This window comes from Stegodyphus dumicola, chromosome 6 (genome assembly GCF_044657685.1).
Source record: "Stegodyphus dumicola isolate Sdum_Otavi_A_Nest chromosome 6, ASM4465768v1".
Taxonomy (NCBI): Eukaryota; Metazoa; Arthropoda; class Arachnida; order Araneae; family Eresidae; genus Stegodyphus; species Stegodyphus dumicola.
Genome location: NC_140773.1, coordinates 122855205 through 122880073, shown reverse-complemented (window position 1 = coordinate 122880073; position 24869 = coordinate 122855205). Strand labels below are relative to the sequence as shown.

General features: G+C 31.5%; 1 protein-coding gene across 2 annotated transcripts in view; it reads right to left on the bottom strand.

Moving 5' to 3' along the window:
* LOC118196453 ((E3-independent) E2 ubiquitin-conjugating enzyme) overlaps positions 1-24869 on the bottom strand; it is a 194985-nt gene that overhangs the window by 91264 nt on the left and 78852 nt on the right. For both annotated transcript variants that reach the window (XM_035367911.2, XM_035367912.2), the window contains exons 8-10: positions 23079-23257; positions 22884-22986; positions 556-658 (exon numbers count right to left, since the gene is read on the bottom strand). In XM_035367911.2, coding sequence (XP_035223802.2) covers positions 556-658; positions 22884-22986; positions 23079-23257 — 385 coding nt within the window. The remainder of the gene's footprint in view (positions 1-555; positions 659-22883; positions 22987-23078; positions 23258-24869) is intronic.

Below are 24869 nucleotides of genomic sequence, written 5' to 3'. Positions count from 1 at the left end.
TACGAATAAATTCATTTAAACTAGTATCAGTCTAACTGTCAAAAATCTCTATTGAAGTTTAAAACACCACTAAAATTGCCACCTTTTATGAGTTTTTGCCCACTCATTTTCACTTCGATGAGAATCTAAGTCGTACTGCATAGTTCCTTGGTGTTATTGTGCCATTTTCCTTCAATCTTTTGATTATCACACCAGTATAAATCCTGAAGCTCAATGTTCTGCTGAAGGCCAGTCACAAATTTTGATTCCCCCCCCCCAAAAAAATGCAAGTGAAAAACAGCAATTAACTAATAATCTTTACAAAAACTAACACAGCTTAGTGAGGAGTACGATTCTCAAAGCAAAGATTTAGTAAGTAAACCCAAAGCAAGGATTTTACAACTGTGTTGTGATGTCACACTTATCTATATTTGATGCTAAATTGCCCTCTTTGTGATTAGTTGACAGAAAATTGCATAAGTACCTAAGATGTTTCTGGCTAATACAACATACTCAAAAAAAAAAAAAAAAAAAAAAAAAAAAAAAAAAAAAAAAAGCAACACTACTAGAACTTACTGGGGATCTCCTCCAGCATGATATGTCTTTAACCAAGTAATTAAAGCTGTTCGCCCACTATGATCGACTTGTTTTACCACTCCATATTCATATGGCCTTGAATCTGAAAATATAATATTCATAAAATATTTGCTGGCAATGAATTAATATTCATAAAATATTTGCTGGCAATGAATTAGTACTTCTTTTAATATTTGTCCATGTTGCCTTCCATTTATTCACTTAGATTAAAACTTTATATCTGAATTATAACTTTATATCTTTATTAAAATTATTTTATATAAAAATCTACAACCACAAGAGTTAAATTACTACAAACACACCTACAGATATATTGATGACCTTATTACAATTAATAATTTTGGTAAAATTGAAAACTCCGACATTTATCCGAATTGTCTTAAACTTAATAAAACTAATAATTCACAAAATAGCATAGACTTTCTAGATCTTCAAATCATTAACTACAAAAAAATTTTACTTTTTGACAAAACAAGAAACTTCAATTTCAATACTAACAAATTAATAAATTGGAACTCCAACATATCCAAAAAAGTAATTAACAATACTATAATTAATCAAATACAACGAATTAAAACTATATGCACAGATACAATAGATTTACAACGCGAAATTTTGATCCTTATCAAAATTCTCAAAAATAATCTAATTCCCTTTCAATTTATCAACCATTGCCTTAAAAGAGCAGGCGTTAAATACTCACTCTAAATCATTTAACCAGTATGGTTAAATGATTTAGAGTTTTAAAAGTGTGCATCCATACTTACCAGTATGGATGCACACTTTTAAAATAATTCTACTTTAATTAAACTTAGGAGATAATATAATCAATTAATCAATACTGTTTAGGAAATAAATTATTATTAACTAACTTTGCAGCAATTGCGCAAGTAATAATAACTTGTATTCACACTAAATGGATTTAAGTTCATACAACATTTATATATATATATATATATCTTTATATATATTTAAAACTTTATATTTTAAATATTTTACAAAACTACAGCTCTATTTTCAGAAGAACATATTTTATTTGTTTAAGTTTACATTTAACTGACATTATTCTTTACATTTCACTTCTTTAGATCCCTACCTTAGACAATTTTTATGTTTGTTGGAAATTCAAATGTTCAGTGGCTTAGCCTAACTTTTTAAGAGATCTATTCACATTACAATCTTATCACATTACAGTTTTTCCATTTCCATTACAAGCAATATATACCAGAAGCATGAACTTATATGTTATTCATAAAATTCTTCTTGCAAGTGTGCTTGTAATCCCATTTCAAAAATCATGAAAACTGTGCCAAAAAAACTGACAATTTCAAATAATATACAACATTAAATCTGATTGATACAAATGCATATACATGTATTTTCAAACAGTTTGAACCACAAAATAAAAAATATGATGTTTTCTTAATTTATTAAATGTTAATTTATTTTCCACTATATCACTTCATACAATAACTTAATTTTTAAGTTTCTCAGCATTAAAAAAAAAATAACTATTTCAAGTTTAGTTTCCTTTTCTGGGGTTGGAAACTGCTACAATTCTTCTTTGCTAACACCTGAAAGTTCAGTATGATCAGAAAATATTTTGATGTAAATAATGACTACTTAAAGAGTAAAGTATTAGATTACGGCTGAAGTGTGAGTACTAATAAATATTGGAGATGAACTGCAGGGAAAGAAATGGTTCACAGAATACAAAGAATTTTAGTAAGATATTCCAGTTATTCAGCAAATTATACCTAAAATCTTTACCAGCAGGGTCTTGAGAGAGATTTTCTAATCTAAAAAGTTCACATGTACTTTTGTTGTACTTTGGAAATAAATAATATTTCACAAACTTTGCATTATCTAGGATTTCAATGCTCAGATATGTTTTATATTCTATTACACCCACATAATTAAATGCACTTTCAAGCAAGCTAAAAGAGGTTTAATCAGTTTTGCCTATACTGGAAATCTCTGCTTTTCACTTCTTTTAGTCTGACTACATCAACAAAAACTTTTAAATATCTTTCTTTTTGTTTGTATGCATGTGTGTTCCTGCATAAGAAAGTTATTTATGGTTATATATTTATGACTTTAAATAGAACTATTTTCATTTTCAGAAATGACATTTTACAAATTATTTGCTAATTTTATTAACCCATGAAAACTGTTGTTTCACCATGCTGGAAGGATTTATAACATTAACTTTGATTGCAATTTTTTGTATATAATTAGCACATTCTGCATAAATCTCTTTCAAAATACATTTAAACTCCTTTCCTAATAGAATTAACCTTTCCAGAATTCCAAATAATTTTTGCAGTCTCTGCACCATTAAAAACTTATCAGAGACAGTAATCTCAAGGATTGTATTTTCATACAACGAGATGGCACTTATCATTTTAAACATGGTACATACAATTTCTCAAATCCAGAATTTCCGGATTTGAGAAAGTTTTGAAATTTGGGCATATCTATAGCACAATCACACCTGTCTACATTGTATGTGCAAAATCCATGCTTAGGATGACCATTCATCCTGGATTTTCTGGCCCAGTCCCAAATTCCACTTCTGCATCCCACATGGATATGCATCCTAGGAAACATCCTTGAATTAACGCTCATTCAAACTTTATATATATATATAACTTGTTTTTCCTTAAGTCAATCAATCAGATATTTAAATTTTCATTCACATTTTGGAGATATTAACAGAAATGCAACTAATAATATAGTTTTCTAATTGAATAATCAGTTAAACTGCCCAATAAGTGGAGTAAGCTGTGCAGCACATATGAGCTACAATGCAGTTCAAACTGCATTATATTTGCTTCTTGTAGATACTGAAGGAATAATTGGCAAAACTTATTCTTATTTTTATACATACACAGTTCGATTGGAAAATCTGAAGAAATTTTATGCTGACATATAGGTAGAATACAAACAATTACTAAGGATATTCAAAGCAAAATGGCTAGCTCTACTACCTGCAGTAGGAAGAGTATTACAATTGTTTTTAATCATTTAAAATTCTATTTTCGTGCAACTGATAAGTGTCCAATAGTTTTAAAAAATTTCTTTTTAAATGATAAGCTGAACTTTTGCTTCAAGTCCTCCAAACACAAGCACCTATTTCATAATTTAATAAAAAGAGAGAAAAGAAAAATTGTTGAAATTTTGGAAGAAATTAAGGATCTCATTTTTAAATTTAAAGAGAGAATCAATTCTATATTTGCACCAGAAAGTTTAAACATAATTTTAAACAATACAGTACAAAGTCTAAGATCCAGAATTCCGAATTTGGGAATTTTCCAGATATTACATCATCAGTTTAAATCTAATAAGATGGCATGTAGAAATTAAAAATATGAAATTGTGATTTATGAATTAATGAAGCATTTATTATCTAAATGGTGTCAAAATTTACCACAAAAGAAGGGGGCTTTATATTTATTTATTTACTTTATTAAGTATTTCTTTCAATGTAAGTTGTTTAAGTTGCTTCGATTTTTGTGCTAATAATTTCTTTTTAATTCTATAGACAGACATAATTTCTTGTTCATTACAAAGTTCCATTTTGTTCAAGTCCTGTTAATTGCTGTGTCAAGAATTCCGACTAACTTATCAGTTGATTTTTTTTTTTTTTTTTAATTTTCAATAACCTCTCGGTCACTTTCTTCACTATCTGTAATGATATATATTTTCTGCATCTAGAACCATACTACAAATTTCACCGTTTGTTAACTGATTCATGATTGGGGCATTGTGATCGCAATAAAAAACCTCTGTTATATCATAGTCATTCCTTACCGCTTCTCCATATTTCTTTACAAAATCCATTAATTAGAAAATTTCACCTTTGGTTTTTGATATCCGAAAACCTTCAAATTTGTGGCTATCATTTTCATCATCCTCACAATGAAATATGGTAGCTGGCTATAAATTATGCCAAACATTTTTAAAAGTATCTGGAGACACATCCTCCTACCATGTTGCGATGCTCCATACAGTAGATTTTATGCTAAATTATTTCAAAAACTCTTGAACAGTTTTGCCATTATTCAAGAAATTTAACATAGATTTTAAAAATGCCACTTTATATTTGCATTTCAGTGCATGCACTATTACGATATCCACAGGCTGAAGATCCACAATTTGGAGACTAATACGGATACATTATCTTTCACTAAAATTTTAAGTAAAGCATGAGCTAAATAGTTGTCTATAATCAAGACAAGTTTTGCATCATCAGGTAAATGAACCGAATTCAAATGTGTTGCTGAGCTTCGAATATGAAATGATTTTAAACCACTCATTCATTAATGCTTGTGTCATTCTTGCTCTTTTATTTTCACAATATATAATGGGGAAATTCTTTGCTCCTTTAAATACTTGATCTCATGTATTTTTTCAATTACAAAATGTTTACACTTGTGCATTCCTGCAGCATTTACACATGCTAAAATTGTTAGTTTCGCTTTGGAATCTTTGACAACAGTTGGAACCTTTCCTGTAGAGGTTGCTAAGTTATTATATGGTACATATTCCTACAAAAGACCAGTTTCATCAGCATTGTAAATTTGTTCTGGAGATAACTTTTCACTATTAATGAGTTCAATGAATTCATCTACAAATAGTTACACAGCTCCAGAATAGGCTGAAGCTTTATCACTTTAAATTTTTAATTGCTTTATACCATGCTGATTTTTAAACTTGGTTAACTAACCTGTCAAATATGTGCACTCAGTTTTGAAGTTCATTTCTTCATGAAATATTTTGGCTTGAGCCTTTAGCACTGTATCCATCAATGGCATGCCCTTTCTGTGATGCTGTCTGACCCATTCAATCATTATTTTGTCATGATTGCCACTTCCAGCACAATGAATAATTTTTCAGTTATTCATTTGTGAGTGAGGTGTCAGAATCACAAAAAAATTTTAAAATTCCTTTTTCTGTTTACTTATGTCATATACAGTTGACTTTCCAATGCGATATTCCCTGTATACTTTTGAGACAGATATATCTTTATCCATTTTTGGTAGCAAGTCCACTTTTTGTTTAATGCACAACGAATCACGCTTTCAATTCATAAATCTTTTTGCAGCTCCAGAATTAGAAACACTTTTTGACATAATCAAAAAGTTCAAACTTTAATTTTCATAAAATTGCTGCAATAATAATAGCCTGCAAAAAATAGTAAGCTGGATTAAATTAGCTGAATTGAATTGAAATTATGTTAAGTTAATGAAAAGGGCAATCTGCTATATTAACTGACATTCCTTGGAATCAGTAAAGTACAATTTTAGTTAGCTTAATAATGCCCACTTTACATTATTGGATATGTATCATGAGAAATTTGCGATGACAAACAAGTTCTACCATTAAATTTTGTCTTGCTTCTATTATGCACTGAAGCACTTAAGCCTGAATTATATAAATTTAGTTATTTATTATACTTACATCTATTTTTTTGCACATGCTTAAGGCTTATCTGAGTCCTGAGAATAAAATAAATTCACACATATACTTAAGGATTATCAAGGGCTGATGCTAGACGTCTTACCGCCTGATGCAGTCTCTGGGCGTTCTAAATTCTGCTACCAAGTGCCTCAGTTCTAAATTTTTGGTCCCTGGGCTTTCCTTAAATTCTAAAGATTTTCTCATCCCTTAATTTTCCTACTCCATGCTTCTTTAATTCCAAATTTTTTTTTCTTTTAAATTCTGCCACCCAGTGAGCACAGATGAGCTCTGGTGCCAGTTCTGGGTTTATGTGAATAACAAATCAGTTATTCTTAATTCAAATAGCACTAAATGTAATCTTTTCTCCTATGAGTATAATTAACAAAATCCGTTTTTAGCATAGGGGAAGAAATTTTTGTTAAATTTTTCTCATCAACATTTCTTAGCATATTTAACTTAAATCTCTAATCACCACCAAGCATAATTTCAATGTAAAAGGTTACCATACTTTTTGTTATTCAATTACTATCGTGAAAAATTTATTTAGGTATTGCTATATGTGTCATTACTCAAGTTATCATGTGTTAATAAACATGCGATGATGAAAGTAAAATATAATAATTATTCGCCGGTTTGGCATCAAGGATATAAAATATTAGTAATGTAAAATCAACGACGCTTCTATGTTGAATGTTTTGGTTTGAGATGTATGCCAAGCAGACACGCAGCTACGGAGCTAAATTATGGATCACACAAATTTATACTAAAATGAATGTTTCTTGAACAACGGTGTGTTTTATTTAGTGCTGAAGTGAAATTAAGAATCAAAACTTTCCACATGTTTTATTATGGGGAAAAAAATCAAATAAGCATGTTTAAAGCATACAAAAAAAAAAAAAAAAAAAGAAAAAAAGAAAAAAAAGAAAAGAAAGAAAGAAAGAAAATCTGAAAGGTTTTAGATTTTAAATTACGTCCAAAGGGGCATTTTTTAAACCTTTTGTCTATTACCTTTACTTATTAAATATTACGTTCGCACTTAAACCATACAATTCAGTTCAAGAGCAATATCACAAAATAGTTTTAAACTGAGCATATCTTTAGAATTTCTGATACAGAGTCTCGCGTGCTTAAAATTAAAAAAAAAAAAAAATTCTGTACAATGTTGTCATTGCTCGCTTTGAAATCTGTGAGTTTGTTAATCAAAAATTCATTAAAGCTTTACAAAATATGAAATCGATAATAAAACAAATTCCAAATTTCAAATTTGGGCTTCCACATGCCCATATTCGCAGCAGGATTACGTTATTCAAAATTGGATGCCTCTATGTACCATTGTTTTACCACAATGCGAGAAATATACATACATTTATGCATATTTTTCATTATTTAATTTCTACAAATATAATGCAGGACTCTAGCATTTGGTGACAACGGTTTGAAAAGTGAAACGGTCATTCATAGTGAACCAACGGAAAATCGCAAAACGAAAACAATAGTCTTTCAGGGACAAAGCCCCTTTGGACAAAAAAAAAAAAAAAAAAAAAATGGGGTTGTTGGTGGCATTGAGGTCCGGATAGTGGACATCTGGATCTCAGAATTTGTGCTGTATAATTAAAACTGAAAATATAAACCAAAAATTGTTTACAAGCCAAATTTTCAGTTTTTATATGAATTTGATATGAATGAATTTTATATAAATGATTCATGCTGTATAATTAAAACTGAAAATATAAACCAAAAATGGTTTACAAGCCAAATTTTCAGTTTTTATATGAATATTGTTGCTTATCTAGAATTATTGGGCAAACAGTTGACGAAATTAATCATTTTAAATGGATTATTTTGAAATGTTAGACTGGATCAAAATAGCAAAAGCAATAGATTTTGTGAAAAAATATTCACCTGAAAATTGATATATGGCACTGGAAAATGAATTAATTGATGAAATACCATATTCGAAAATGTATGAAAACTTCGACAATATGAAGAAATATCCATCGATAGATAAAGACCTAAATTAAAATTTTTGAAAGGATGTTTTCTATTATAAATAATTTTCAGACAGCAGATAAATCCGAGTTGTACATTGATACTTTAGAGGCAATGACTAAGTGAAATACTTGCGAAATGCTCAAAGAACAAATTGAAAATTCTGATGAATTACTTAAATAATTCAAAATGCAACTAAGCATTTGTACAAATTATTTATACTTAAAAAAATGTATTATATTTATATATTTTGCTTTCATATAGTTACTTTTTAAAGATATTTGTTTATTATTTAAATTATTATTTATATTATTTAGATATTAGATATTTGTTTTTTAATTGGGGGGGGGGGGGGTGGCAATGTCGCAGATTTGCCCAAAGAAAAAATTGTCACTCTATCTATTCTACAAATAATAACAGCAAAAGGGGGGGAAAAATCAAAATATCCAATACTGCCATCTAACAGCAAATGGTAACAGCTGTAAAATATGCACTTAACATGAAAATACATAGACATAGTTTGAATGACTTTCCCTATTGAGCTAAACAACACAGATACACTTTTCTCTTTCCCCCAAACATGTGATTTTTTATACTGAAGATCAAGAGATTTCTACTGTTCACCAAAAAAAAAAAAAAAAAAAAAAGTATGCACAATGATAATTAAGATTTGGACAAGATCCAAATATTTGTAAGCTAACAGAGAAATGTTTTCTATGGAGCTAATTGCAACTGTACTATATAATAAATATCAAAGGAAATTCAACATTTTAATTCTAACAGAAATACTAGCTTTCAATTAGAATAATATACAAGATTATTTATATAAAAATCTTAAAAAGTTAATCTGCCTATAAAATTTAGAAAAGTATGTTATACCTAAGTCATATAATGCATACTGAATAGTACAGATTTAACACTTTAAAAAAAGATTATATTATATATTATATTATATATTATATATATATATATATATATATATTTTTTAATAAAGAAATATTGACTACATTATCCCCTAAGATTAATTTTAGTAGAATTATCTAAAAAGAGTGAATTCATAGTTAGTAAGTTTAATTCCGAAAATTGTTTTAAAGTAACTTGAATGTAAATTGTTTAAAATGTTTAACGGGGACTTGAATTAAATCATAAATAACAAAATTTCAATTGTAAAAAGAAATTAAATTAAAAGCAAGCATTCTAGTCACTCCCTCTCTCATAAATTACTTCACACAAGTTTCACCGCCTGAAGTAATTCAAAGCCCCCGCTGTCGATAAAGAATTTCAGACACACAACCCTTGTGAGTAAGATGCGAAGAGAACACTTTGCCCACTTCCTACTAGAAAGAACGTAAGTTAATTAATGCTTTTTCTGGCCTTTTATATCTTCATGTACATTCCCTTTTCTTATTATATATATTTTAAATTTCAATTTGTATTTTTTGGTTTGTTTTTGCTAAGATGGCATTATATTTCTTATATTTCGTCATTTTCTAATTTTTATTTCAATTACTTTGAGTTCTATTTCATAATGCCATTTTCCAATGTTTAATTTTTTACAAATAGTTTTGAATTAAAATGCATAAACACGAGGGTGTCGGGGGACAATTACTCAGGTAATTTATCAAATAAATTGCTTTTCACTCAAAATTGAATTAGCAAAAATGCTTAATCAGAATGAGTTCTTTGGTGCTCTGCATTGGTTCTTGATCCCTTTAATTCACGGAAATATTTGGCCTAACTTAAATTGCCAGTTTGGCATCGCCTTATTACTTGAGTAAAGGACAAAACACCTTCGTATTTATTTCTTAATTATTGTTCATTGAAAGGGAGTTGGTTTGCTCCCCTTGAAAAGTCAACTAATTTCCGATCAATGGCAATGATTACTTGCTTTTAATTTAATTTCTTTTTACAAGTGAAATTTTGTAATTCATGATTTAATTCAAGTCCCCATTAAACATTTTTAACTATTTACATTCAAGTTACTTTAAAACAATTTTCGGAATTAAACTTATTAACTATGGATTCACTCTTTTTAGATAATTCTACTAACATTAATCTTAGGAGATAATATAATAAATATTTCTTTATTAAATAAATTATTATTAACTTACTTTGCAGCTACTGCACAAGTAGTAGAATAACTTGATTTTGCACTAAGTGAATTTAAGATCATACAACATTATATATATATATATATATATATTATATATATAATATATATATATATAGAGTGGTGGCCAAAATTGTGGACATTTTTGGAAATTTTTATGTGTTTGAACTTTGTATGCTTATAGAAAACGTTACGTTTCACAAAATGCAAACTTGTATATATCATTTTAAAGAGAATTTATTACTGAATTCAATACAAAACACAAAATTCAATTATTTGCAATACAAAAAAAAGTTAAACGATAATAGTTATCAATATACATTAGATAGTGATGATTGCAGTGAGTTATCAGTACTTAGTAGGGTACCCTTTATTTTTTATTACAGCTTCACATCGACGTTTCATTGAGCTAACAAGAGTTTTAAGCTCTTCTTTTGTTATTACATGATGCCAGGAAACAATTACAGCCTCAATTAGTTCCCTTTTATTTGAAGGGCGCCTCATTCGGACAAGAGTTTTCAAACGGTGCCACAAATTTTCGATAGGATTGATGTCAGGACTGTTTCCTGGCCATGACAACAATTTAATGCTCTTTGTACGAAACCACTCTTTCGATATTTTGGGCGTGTGGCAAGGAGCAGAATCCCACTGAAAAATAAATGAAGCATTGTTGGGAAAGAGATCTCTGATGGAAGGTAGAAGTTTTGGTTGTAGAATAGTGTCAATGTATTTTCTGGCATTCAGTCCCATTGATGACATGAAGGCGACCAATACCATCTGCTGATATGCATGACCAAATCATAACACTAACTGGGTTCTTCACAGTTGCTTGAATGCAGTCAGGATGTAGCTCTTCTCCTATTCTGCGTCTTACATATTTTCGCCCATCACTACCGAATAACAATATCTTAGTTTCCTCACTCCATATAACTTGTGAAGACTGATCATCTGTCCAATTAATGTGCTCCTTTGCCCACTGTAGTCTTTTTTTCGTTGCTGAAAATTAAGATAAGGCTTTTTTCGTGGAATTCTACCTCTCAGTCCAACATCTGTTAATCTTCTCCTGATTGTTCTTGAACTGACAGAAACACCAGCATCATTCAGATCACTTCTGATGGCCGCTGATGACATTTTTCTATCTTGGAGACATAGTCTTTTTATTCTTCTGTCATCAATAGATGTGGTGCACCTTTTTCGGCCTTTTCCTTCTTTGTTTTTTATTGAATTTGTCTCTTGATATCGTAAAGAAAACTTTCGGACTCCAGATGTAGTCACTGAACCACCCACCTGTCTTGCAATTTCAGCATAGGAAAGACCACTTTCTTGTAACACAATAATATTACATCTCTTTCTAGGTGTCCAATCTACTCTTTTATTTGATGTCATTGCTTCTTGACTAAATATTAAAAATTTTTACAAAAATTCCTACTTCTAATTGCAGTGTATAAGAAACAGGTCCTCCTTCTACAGAACAAAGCAAAATAATGAATTGTTTCAAGTGTAAGCATGATGTCAGCTTCTACTGGCAGTTACTAACATTTGATTGGTTCTCAGACCAAGAACAGTGATTGGCCAGAAAAGCTAGATATTACAAACCACTTCATAACTGTGTTTTTTATTTATATTAAAGTACATATAACGTTCTTTGTTTTGCAAATAATTGAAATTTGTGTTTTGTATTGAATTCAGTAATAAATTCTCTTTAAAATGATATACACAAGTTTGCATTTTGCGAAACGTACCATTTTCTATAAGCATAAAAAGTTCAAAAACATAAAAATTTCCAAAAGTGATTATATATATAAAGTCTTTAATCTGGAAGTCCATAATCCGGAATGATCTATAATCCGACCACAAAGCTACAAACTTTCTGCGAATGCGTAAACACATAATGCGTTTACGCATGCGCATAATACCTTTATGCATGCACGTTTAATATACAATGGATGGTATAAGCTAGGCTCAAAATTATCTAATTATCTATTTCAGTTAATGTTCCAGATTGTGTTGTTCCTTAATCTTCTAATTGGATCTGGCTTATTATTTTTTGCAGCCTGTTAGAGCAATTTATAAAAAGTAAGCTTGAACTTTCGATTATGTCGGAAAGAGTTTCCAATTCTGGAGTTGCCAAAGGATCTACAAAGCGAAAGCATGTTTTGATGTCCATTAAACAAAAAGTGGAATTGCTACAAAAACTGGATAAAGGGATGAGGAAAGTGACAGAGAGGTGATTTGTTTCTCTAACTATTCCAAAATCTGTTTATCAATTTCATGCTGCTCTGCGGGGGGGGGGGGGGCATCGCAGCACGCAATGAACTGGAAGTTGATCTGTGAGCACTATCTTCATCTTCAGAGCAGATGTTTTTATTTTATTCAACTTATAATTCCTTACTAAATGTAGTGTTTCATCTCGATGTACTCTGAAATGAATTAAATCAATTTCCTCGTCATTTTAAATATCACAAATACATATCCAATAGTTTTCTGGCTGCAATTTTATAATTTCGACTATGCGTAATGTATGCTTTACACATGCACACGTTGTAAGAAATGTTTAATAAAGTAACCAAATAAATATTAAGCTGTTTTTTTTTATAAATTTTGATACCTTTACATCATAATTGCTCTTTATTTCATAAATTATGGTTTCATATTTTTAATTGTATAATTTCTGCATGCCACCTTACCAGATTTAAGCTGATCTATAATCCAGAAAAACTTATAATCCGGAATCACCGAAGTCCGGATTAAAGACTTTGTACTGTATAAGGAAAAAGAAAATTCTTAATGCTTCTGCTTAAATATCGTTGTGATACTGTGGTTCTGGTGAAAAATTTTTTAACATAAGTTAAAACAAAGTGCAATGAAAAGTGTCAATACAAAACAAACGAAATTATCATTAGAATACTTACAAATAAAAAGCGTATTTAAAACTCAAATCAAATTGGAAGTAATATGTTGATTAAAGTTAAGACAAGCTTTAAACATTTGAATAAAAATACAACTGTTATATAAGACATAAGCAAAAATTACAAAAAAGAAGTAAATGGTAAATTAGCCCAATTCGAATCTCATTACTGACTCTTCAGAGTAAATACATAATGGTTTTCAAATCTAGCTAATTCCATATCGTGTTTTGTCAAAACAAAAAATTGAAACTTTACACGAAAATTTTTGAATATTAAACTGATAAAATAACCTAGATAAAAACTTTAGTCTCAATTTCTCTGTTTCATTTCCGACGAGTCCACTTGTAAAAGTAAAAACATATTAATGGTGTAAAAAAAAACTATACAAACTGGCCTGGTTAGGCAAATGTACAAAATAAAATAAATAGTGAAGTGCTATTAGTCAAAATAGTCAAAAATACAAGATTTTTTAGGGAGGACCTACTAGCTTAAAGAGTTTAAACTTTGTAAACGAAGGAAAAATTAAAAATTAAAATTAAAATATAAAGCGAATAAAATTGGGTCTCGCTATGACCAAATATTAAAACAAGGGAAAGAAGAAACATTTTAAAAAACAGACCCTGATCAGCGACATTTACTGTGAAGAGACATGTTTATACAAATGGACGATTGCCTCCAGAAAAGATAAGAAAGTAGCTAACCAATGAGGCAGAATGATGTAAAAGGGGAAGAAACGTCATGACAAAAGAGCCAATGGAAAGTGACTGACAGTTGGCACAACCTGACTTAGTGTGAGGGAGTGGTAGTCTGTTGAAGAAGGAAGAAATTTGTTCAAGATGGCATCTTGCTCGTCGTAGTTTTAAGTAAGTTGGGATGAGGTGATAGACAAGTAGTTCTCCTTTCTTTAAATTATATATATATATATACATATATGTTAAATTTAAACAAATTTAAAATACATGTAATGAAACCAAATTTAGAGAAATACTAATGTAGGTACATGAAGATGCAGAAATACTGATTGCAAAGCATGTAGATGGCATGATGAAGAGGATATATACTGAAGTAGAAGAATTTTGATTGCTTAGAATGCTGATTCATAATGAATAAGAAACCTGGCAGTCGAGGCAGATCAAATTCCATTTTTATTTAAATTCACATTTGTGGCTACAATTTACTTGGTATTCTTAACTGTCACTATTTCCAGAACATTTACAATTTTTAATACTACTGTGATAGGCAGAGAGCATGTCGAAATGGTATCTAAGCAGGAAGAGAAATATAAGCAAAGTGTGCATCTTACCCACTATGGAAGATCGCTATGAGGAAGGTTTTGGTTTAGGTTGAGAAGTTTCAGTTCTCAAATGCTGAGTTCAATTTCCCAATTAACTATGTCATGATCGTTATGCAAGCTCTGGCACAGATTTATCTAAAAATGATGCAGTCCAGAAATGTTATTAATTTTTTTTTTAGAATAAAGAGAAAATACCCAGATTAAAAATGGGGAATTAAGAGGCTATTATTAAATTAAAGTATAAAGCTGATTTACATATTTTTTACCTTACATACATATTGTTATGAAAAGTCCAGGCGCTGTAAGATAGGTTCCTGCAAAGCAGGTTTAGGGTGGCCATAAAATGGCAAGGGAGATCAGGGTTGCCGCATTTGGTGAGAAATCGGCCATTTGGCAACAAAATTGATCATATGCCATAGACAGATGGAGAGCCTTCTGGAACAAATTCTTACTCATTTAGCCCTAGAACGTTCTCGAACACAAGCTAAAAGCTATATAAACCCTGCTGGTTATGCGGAGAGTGAGTGAGAGTGCATCAAGTTGACACTCAGTCTCTGAGTGCCGAGTTGGTCGTCAAGTGGACCAAAACAGTCTCTTAGTGTATTGTGAGTTAGTGCGTCGTCGAGTTATATCCTAGAGTGTATTGAGGTGTGGGAATAACTGAATCGAGGAGTTGGGAGCTATATTCTAGTGTATCGCCGAGTGCATCGTGAGTTGTTGCGTGGAGAGTCTCAAGAGTACATGGAGTTCCGAGAATGACCGAGCAGATTTGGGAGCTGTACTCTGGTGCTTTGCCGTGAAGCTGTCTCCACCGTTATAGCTTGATAACCTGAAGGCTGTGTGCCACTGATCATTTCAGCATGTTTATAGAAGTTCTTTGACGACTGTCAAATGTGTTATTGGAGCCGTCTTGAATAATTCTGGCTAAAAAAGTGTGTTTTGATACTTCATCAAGTATCGTCGTTGTTCACACTAACAGGGCTGTTTGTGGGACCCCAAAAAATCCCCTGAAACTTTTACGGACTTACTTACCGACATTTTGGAGTTTCGAGAAGAGGGGGAGAGAAATGAAAAATTACAATTATGAAGTATTGACTGACCTAATTATAAAAGTTCAATGAATTACTTTTTTTGCAAAATTAATAACCATACATTTTCAAACATATAAACTACTACATTCTATGTAAATATTTTAAATTACCTGAATTAATTCTTTAAAAAAAAAAATTATCTAATTTCTGCTGCTTTTTTTTATTTTCTGATGTTTGTGGGCTTGTCTTTCTTTTGTGGTGAACTTCATAATTGCAGGAAGGTTGACTTTTATTTTCCTCATTTACAGTTGAAGAAATTTCCCCGAGAACTGCACATGCAGAGGTAGAAGCAGTTTGCTTTTCTGCTAATGTACAAGGTTTTTCAGAGACTTTTATAGGTGACTCATGTGAAATACCTGTTTTTAAGTCCTCTTGATATGTTTTCCAACTTCTATTCATATTCAGTAAGAGATCTTTGTGAATTGGATCAGTCATTGGATTTTTTGAGCCATATTTTTCACATGAGGTTTCTTTAGAAGCCATTAAATCATATTTAATAGTCTGCACCGCATCTAGGGAATCAATCTTAAGAGAGGTTCTATAGTCAGTGACAAGTGTATCCATTAAGTTGAATGCACTTTCAACTAATGGGCCATGAAAGCAGCTAAGGCAGGCTTTGACTAATTTAGCCAATGTAGGATACTTATAATCATTTGTGAAATCATCTTTTAAATTAAAAACTTTAGACCAATATTTATCAATTGTACACTTGACTTGATTTCCACTTTCATCAGATGTGTAGAGCATTTCTTTGGTGATATCAATATCACACTGGTATAACCTTATTTCAGCTTCTACTTTTGACTTTTCATTATCACTAAAAATATGGGACATAAAAGACGATAATTTTTCAAAAGCTAATATTGTACTGGTTTTACCTCTTAGCTCTGGATCTAATGCTGTAAAATTAATTAGATATGAATTTTTAAGGGGTAATTTCTCTTTCATATGCTGCGCTGTATTAGTAAAAGCTTTCATCAGAGAAATTTGGAATTCTTTTGCTATTGGATGATTTTTTGATAATTTCTTCAGGAGAGTGGAAGCTTCTGCACCAATAAATATTACTTTGCTAGGTAGATGGAATTCTGGATTTGTGACATCAACCTTTAATAAATCATTATAAGATGTGCAACTCTATATTTTCTGGCTTCATAAAAAAAGAGAAAAATTTTGCCATCAATTTATAAATACTGGAATGTATTAAATGAAGCATTGTTTTTTTTTTTTTTTTTTTTTTTTTTTTTTTTTTTGTTTTTGTTTTGTTTTGTTTCAAATAATTTAATATATGTGTTGAACTCTGGTAATACTGCTGAATATAATGCCATATGCAATAAAGTTTTGTTTTGCATAACAAATAACCCATTTAGTATTCTTTTTTTCCGAGCTAAAGCATCCTTTGCGAGTTGTTGGGAATGCAAGCAAGAATATATCCCTTCAACAATTTTTTCTGAGCTGCAGAAATATTTCTTTTATTGTATACAGTTTCAACATAAGAAAAATAATCCCCTTTATCAGTTTTATCCAAGTAGTGAAAATCAAATGCAATAAGAGCATCCCACAGATCTTTGATTCTTTCTAAAACACATAAAATGTACACCCACCTATGGTCTGGTCTCTTCAAGGGCTTAAGTTTTTTAATGGCAAGGGATTCACAGATTTTGAAAAAATTTTCTCTTTTACTGCAGCTTTTCATATCAAAATAGATGTCATCAAATAAATCTTCTAAGTATCTATCAAAACATGAAGCAATTTTTTTTGCACAATTATTAGCTGTGTGACATGTGTCACCATCAATATCTAATAAGTGGGGTGCTTTGTTTGATCGTAGTCTGGTTTCAACACCCTTTTTTTTTTCCACGCATGGTGTTACATGAGTCCATTAATACACTAATTAAGTTTGCCCATGGAATATTATTATCTTCAATAGTATTAACAACTGCTTTAAAAACAGCTTCTGAATTGCAAGATTCCATCTTTAGAGATGCAAAATGATGAACTACAACTTCATTTTGATTGTTGTCATAAAACTGCACCAATATTGCCAGTATACTTTCTTGAGCATTGCTAGTACTTTCATCCAAATTTAGATAAAATGGAGTCTCCTTTAAAGTTTTAATGATATTTTCCTTAATAGTTTTTGCGAGCCCATATTTCATCTTGTAACATGCAGTAGTCCTGGACATTTCCAACGAGTTTAGTGCCATCTGATCACGGCTCAACTGTTTGCAGAGTTCAATTAAATTGGGAGCTACATTGAAAGAAAGAGAATTCTCGGCGATAAATGAAGTTATTAATACCTCTTGGCGTGCTTTTCTTGTCACTATATCCAATGGCCGAGCATCAGTCTCCAGTAAGTCATCAGTATTTTTTGAATTAGCATAATTACTTAAAGTCATTGAATGTCTAATGCACTTTGAATATTTTATGTGCGTCACAGTTTTAGAATGATTTGTGAAAGCCTTGAATCCTTCCCCACCATACTTCAGCAGTGAGTTACAAAAAACACAATATGCTTGTCCAGCAACATTTATTTTCTTGCACCATGTGCCGATGGTATCCCCATTACCATCTCTCCGCTCAATCCAATTCCACCTAAATGCATTCCGGACACCTTCTTCTAATTGCATAATATCACTATTTATATCGAGAAATTTTATAGTGAAATTCTCTTGCGTTCATAAATAAAAAAATATTTCAATAAACCAAACGAAAAATTTACACGTGCATCAATAAATGAAACGAAAATTTTACACAGCGGAGAAAAAAAAAGTTGAGAAGCGATCAATGACAAATAGGTAATATGGCGAAAAATCGCCCTTCTCTACTTATTGGCACCATGCCAGGAGAGATAAGACCTTTGAACCCAGAGTCACGTGATCGCACATCTGGTCGAACAAAGTCTCTCCCTTTTTTTTCTGCCGTGCCTACTTGCCGAAAAGAATGCAGAAAAGAATGTCCGAGAACCGGGGGAATGAGTCATAACTCGCAATAAGGAAAGAAAAAAAAAGTTTTTTCCCCCTTTTCACGCATTATCACTGCCTTTGGAGAAAGAAAGGAAAAGTTTTCACCACACCACACTGACCTTGCGTTTTCTGCTTTCAAAGCAAACAAAATTACCCAGATCAAAATAAACAATTCATTATTATTCCTACTTTCTTTTGAAATTCAAAATCCCCGGAGCACAAACACCCCTGCACTAAATCCATGAACCTGTACATACATGAAGGAAGAAAAGTACGCAACAACTAGTGTCAGAAATGGAATTTGCGAGTGAATGCCAGTGACGCTGCCTGCAGAGAAAACAAAGACTTTGATAGCTTTTTTTTGCCGAGATAAAAGCCAGACATAAGATAAAATGCCGGATATGAAGAGATGAGAGCTGAGATGAAAGCCGGACTGGAAGAGATAAATGTTGGCCACGAAAAGCTGTGAAAGCAACTCCCACAGATGAAAGTGGAGCTTACAGAAGAAACTGGAGCCATAAAAGAAGATGTGGAAATGAGAGAAGTGGCATCTGAAGAATCAAAGGATGAAATGAAGTAAGTAGCTAGTGAAGTGTCTGAGAAAGATCAAGAAATGAAGGATGAACCATTTAACGAAACTGAAGAGAGAAAACGAACAGATGAAGAAATAAAAGAAGGGAAAGAAGTTTTTGATTCTCAAGCGCCTGAAGTGAAAGTCGAAGAGAGTGGAAATGCGACTGTTAAGTTCGTTGAAACTGATAGTGAAATTATGAAGTCACTGTTAGCAAATATTGAACCATCTGTAAATACATGTGATGCAAAGATAGAAGAAGCTGATGTACAGCTTATACAGAATGCTCAAATATTGTGAGAAAATACATTCACTTCACGAACTGTGTATCTCCTGAAATAAGCTGTACAGACACTGACTTTATTTAACCCTTTAGCGATGGTGCACCTTTGTTTGATGCTTGTGTGGGATGGAAGGGAATCGAAGGCACTCACCGTATAAGACAGAGGTTTTGCCTTACTAAGCCTAATTTTATAAAAAAAATCAGAAAAAAAGTTTTGCTTCTAGCATTGTAATTTTTGGTATCATTTTAATTACTGAGCTCTTATATATGTTAAAATTAGCACTTAATAACATCTTTTTCTTTATTTTACATGAAAATATATTTAAAAAATTGTTTATCTTGTAAAATAATTTTCGGAAGTGCTATTCAAATTATTCCAAAGTTTTAATTGATAAAATCCATCAATAAAGTTTAAAATTAATTAAACAACACAATAAAGACTATTTACAGTAAGAAGTAAAAAAATTTAAAATGAAGACTGTGGTAAATCTCAAAGCATGGAGAAGTATCCCTTTCTAACTCTTAGAGAAAGTATCACTTTCTAACTCCTTAGAAAATGAATCATCACTCTCATTTGCATTAATAAATGGTTCATTAACCACATGAGGGTATTCTTCGTCTGATAAATAGCACCATAATGGACTGGAGGTGAGGCTTTCCGAAATAAAAAGAGAAGAAACAGAAATATATCTAAAGGCAATGCAAAACGTAAAAGAACTCTACACAGTAACCCTAAAAGACCGTACATAGTAGAGGGATAAAATAGAATAAAAAAAGAATTGGATATAAATCAGACACGCAAATGTCTTCATTAGCATGCAGCGATTTAAAGAGCCCACTTGTTTTACGCTCCTTCCCTCCCCCCACCCTCACAACAGCTGATGAGTAAAATACCAAACTAAATAATACTAAAAGTCAAGCCCTAAAAGCACACTTTAATACTAAAAGTCAAGCAGAATATATCAAGCTCAAGGTCAGGAACCTAAACCTGTGTTCATTTCAAAAGTAATGGACATAGGATGCAATCTAGTGGCCTTCAGAAAAGCTTCCAGCTTAAAATGCGTATACACATCACCCGTCCTCTGAATGCAATCTCTAGTGATGCATGGATGGGATGCATGGCTGTAAGAGACGTTCTTAGGGAATGCATATATGGAATGCCCATCCTGAAAGCATTAAACCAGGATACTTCTGTTCGTAAAGGATTGGATTCTGTTCATGTCTCTACTAGAAACATCGGAACTGGTTTTCAAGAAATAGAGGAAATAAACAGTACCTGTTGCTTAAAAAAAAAAAAAAAAAAAAAGTGGTGAACAAAAAAAAAAAAACTGTTTCAGACCTTCCTGTGGATGAAAAGTCTGAAAGGACTGAATCTTCAGACTGTGATACGCAAAACAGAAATACATCTCAGAGCTGCAGCGAAAAAGTATTTGACCCGAGTATAACTTAATGAAAAGATTGAGGCTGAAATTCATTCTGAACTTTAATTCATATTATTTAAAATTGTTATGTGGTTAATTCCATATATATAACTTGCACATAGTGTAAATATTTTTTTTTTATGTTATTTGTTTGTTTTATTATTCGGCTTCTGACCAATAGTTGTAGTGCCCAGGACGTGCAGTTCTTGGGAGGGGACAGTGTTACGAAATGTCCAGGTGCGGTAAGATAGTTTCCCCACAAAGCAGGTTTCGGGTTGCCATAAAACGGCAAGGGATATCAGGGTTGCCCCATTTGGCGAGAAATCGCCCATCTGATGACTAAATTGGAGATATGCCATAGATGGATGGAGAACCTTCTGGGACAAATTCTTTCCCATTTAGCCCAGAATATTCTCGAACATAAGCCAAAAGCTATATGAACCCTGCGGTATGCGGAGAGTTAGTATCGAGTCAGTTAGTGCCTCGTCTAGCGAGTTGATAGTTAGTCGGTCTGAGTGAGAGTCCATCGAGTTGATAGGCAGTCAGTGAGTGAAGAGTTGGTCGTCAACTGCACCTAAACAGTCTCTTAGTGTATCGCAAGTTAGTGCATCATCGAGTTTTATTTTAGAGTGTGTTGAGCACCAGCAATGACTGAACTGAGGACTCGGGAGCTGTACTCTAGTGTATTGTCGAGTGCATCGTGAGTTGTAGCGTGGAAAGTCTCGAAAGTACGTGGAGTTCTGAGAATGACTACGCAGAGTCAGAAGCTGAACTCTGGCGCTTTGCTGTGAAGCTGTCCACTGTTATAGCCTGATCACCTGAAGGCTGTGTTGCTGATCGTTTCAGTGTGTTTATAGTAGGTCTTCGATGACTGTAAAACGTGTTATTGGAGCTGTCTTGAATAATACTGGCTTTAAGAATAAAGTGAGTTCTGACACTTCATCAAGCGTTGTGATTATTCACTCCAAATCCACGAAAAAAAATTGCATATTGTTTTAAAATAACTGTCAGTTTTTACCATAAAAGTAAACATTAGATTTAACACCTTAGCCGATCAGCTGCAATCTCTGATAAAGAAGCCAATAACTTAGCAAGGAAAAAATGTGATAATTTAGATCAAAATTTATTTCTTAATGTATACAATTATATGATAATGATTTAGATCAAAATTACCATTTTAATGAAGGCAAATATGTACTAAAAGAATTGAATGCATTAAAAAATGAGATGCCTTCCATGACTCTTACCATTTACCGTATTTGACGGCATGTAAGACGCACTGGCATGTAAGACGCACTGGCATATAAGACGCACCCTTATTTAGAAGGCCACACACATGTAGATGTAGAAAAAGTTGTGTCAATCAAAATCGTAAAAATAACCTTGTATTTGGCGTAAGTATATTGAAACACTCAATCGATTTCGAGGGCAGCTAAAGGTCCCTCCTCATCAGGAGAAAGAAATGCCTAGAAAGAAGAAAAATAAAGGGGAAGGAGTCTCAGAAACACGTGGTCCTTATCAGCACTACACGTGGTAAGGACCCCACGTTTCTGAGACTTTCCCCTTTATTTTTCTTCTTTCTAGGCATTTATTTCTCCTGATGAGGAGGGACCTTTAGCTGCCCTCGAAATCTATTGAGTGTTTCAATATACTTACGCTAAATACAAGGTTGTTTTTACAAGTTTGATTGTCACATTAGCGTGTTTCTCTTCTATTCTAAAGTTATGTGTGTCTAGATCTTTATCCGGGCTAAAAATAGCATTCAGTATTGAAAGTTAACCTGTGTCCTTCCCGTATAAGATGCAAGTAACTTTTTTGAGACCAAATTTAGGAAAAAAAGTGCGTCTTATATGCCGTCGAATACGGTATTTACAGCAAATTTATGTTTATCTCCAATGATGCAACTACTACAAATTCAGCCCACTCAGAAACCATTCAGTATAAAAAGAAAGAAGTTATTTGAAGTCAAACACCAACTTTTATTTCATATGGAGTTTGTTTTCAGCTATATCTAATAAAGGGCTTTATAATATACAGCAGAGTGAATATAACAAGAAAAAATACAAATAATTATAAAAATACTTAAAAATCATGAGGTATTAAATTCCAGCTAAAATATTCATTAAATATATTAAGTATTCATTTATCATATTTCTTCTACCTTTTTCCCCCTCAAAAATTACAATTTTATATCACACAAAAATAACACAAACCTTTGCCATCTACAACATAATCACCAGGAAAGAATTCATGAGAATCAAGGTGATGAACAGGATACAGTGATGTTGATAAGATATTATGCTCCACAGTGCCATCCTTAAAAAAAAATATAATTTAAAAATTTTGAAGCTTTATCATATACAGGTGTGATGTAAACATTTTTTTATTTTCCAACAGTTATAACTTACTTGCCATACAACATGTGCTTTTGTTTCAGTAATTAGAGCTTCTGTGACTAACTTTTCACCAGATGTTAGCGGCAATGTTTCCTTCATTACATGGCGCATAGCACGTCTACGAACACTCTTTTTTTTCTTTAACATCTTTGTAGCATAATGTGGACCTTTTTTAGATTTTTTCTGTGATCCTAAAATTAAATTTTTCCTTTCATTATCAAAGTGTAATTGAAAATGACATTGGTATGGAAACTAAATTTAAAACTGAATACACTCAGAGATGCTAAGAACACCATTCATTTTTAACTTTATATAAGATAGAGTACCTATCAGTTTTTGCAATAGTCTAAGACAGGGGTTCTCAACTGGTGGTACGCAAAGAAGTAAAGTATTTTTAACTATTAAATTAAAAAATTAAAACCCCAACATCTCGACTGAGTTTTTTTCTCCAACACTCGTAAATTAAAGCAATCTGAGCTTTGTTCAAGAGTGGTGGTGGTGGTGGTGGTAGTAGTAGTACTTTGTAGTGGTGGTACTAAAGGTTTTCAGTTTTTATTTAGATGATACACGTTAGTCAAAAGGTTGAGAGCCACTGGTCTAAGATACTCTACAATACTTGATAATAACATTTTGTGACTACTTATCCTATATTTGTGTAGAATGAATGTAAACACAGCAAATTATTTTATTCTTCAGCACACTACCTTCCCTCCCACACATACATTTGGATAAGGACATGGCCACATTTTACAATTTCATTCTGTCCAATATAAGGCAAAAATTAATAATTACCTACTTTTTTAATAAAGGATTCGCAAGAATACTAATGCAATAGGGGAAAATGGTGGAGCATTACATGTACACTGCACAAAAAAAAGGGAGACGGCTCTATATTTCCCGTTTTACTGGGCCGATTGATGAAATTCAAATTGCGTTTTTCATGTCTCCAAAGTGCGACTTATGATATATATTAGATTTATATATAGCTCTATTCTAACATAGTAATTCTGACACAAAATTGGACATTTCCTGAAATAACATATCACTTTTTCCCGTATTTCGATTCTAAGACTCAAAATATGCCTAAATATGAAATTTTATAAAATTTGGTGCGAAATTCACAAAGAAATTCACAAATTTATGCTTTTTTTTTTTTTTTTTTTTTTTTTTTTTTTTTTTTTCCAGTTTGCACCAAGAATAGTTCACTTGGCAAACTTCTTAATATATGGCAGTCTCTTTTCCTTTACCGTGAGCAGGAAAAAGTTACAATCGTTCCTTTTTTAAAATAATGTTCTTTATATTATATTTTTAATTATAATTATTATTTTTTATGTAATTTTTTCTTTTTTGAATTTCATTTTAATTGCTTAAGTTGCATGGTTTCTTTCGAATAATTGTTTTAAAAATTTAGATTCCCCCATTCGAACTGCATATATTAGTTAAAATAAGTTAAATAAAGTTAAATAAGTTAAATAAAAGGTGCATGGTTTATTTTTTTTTTCAAATAGTTTTCTTTATAATTTATTTTTGTCATAGTTATTATTTTAGGTAATTTTAAAATTTTTAGACTTTTATTTTAATTGTTTCTGTTGCATTGTCTCATATTGTCTCTTCAGATAATTATTTAAAAATTTTCTATTTATTCATTTGAACTAAGCATTTTAAATATATTTATTAATATAAATTTTCCAGGATTTATTTCATTTAATTGAATTGTGTTTCTTTCGGAAGAATACTTTGTGTCGCAGACTACGATGCATCTGAAAACTGAATATATTAAAAGAGAAAACACAGTAAAGCACA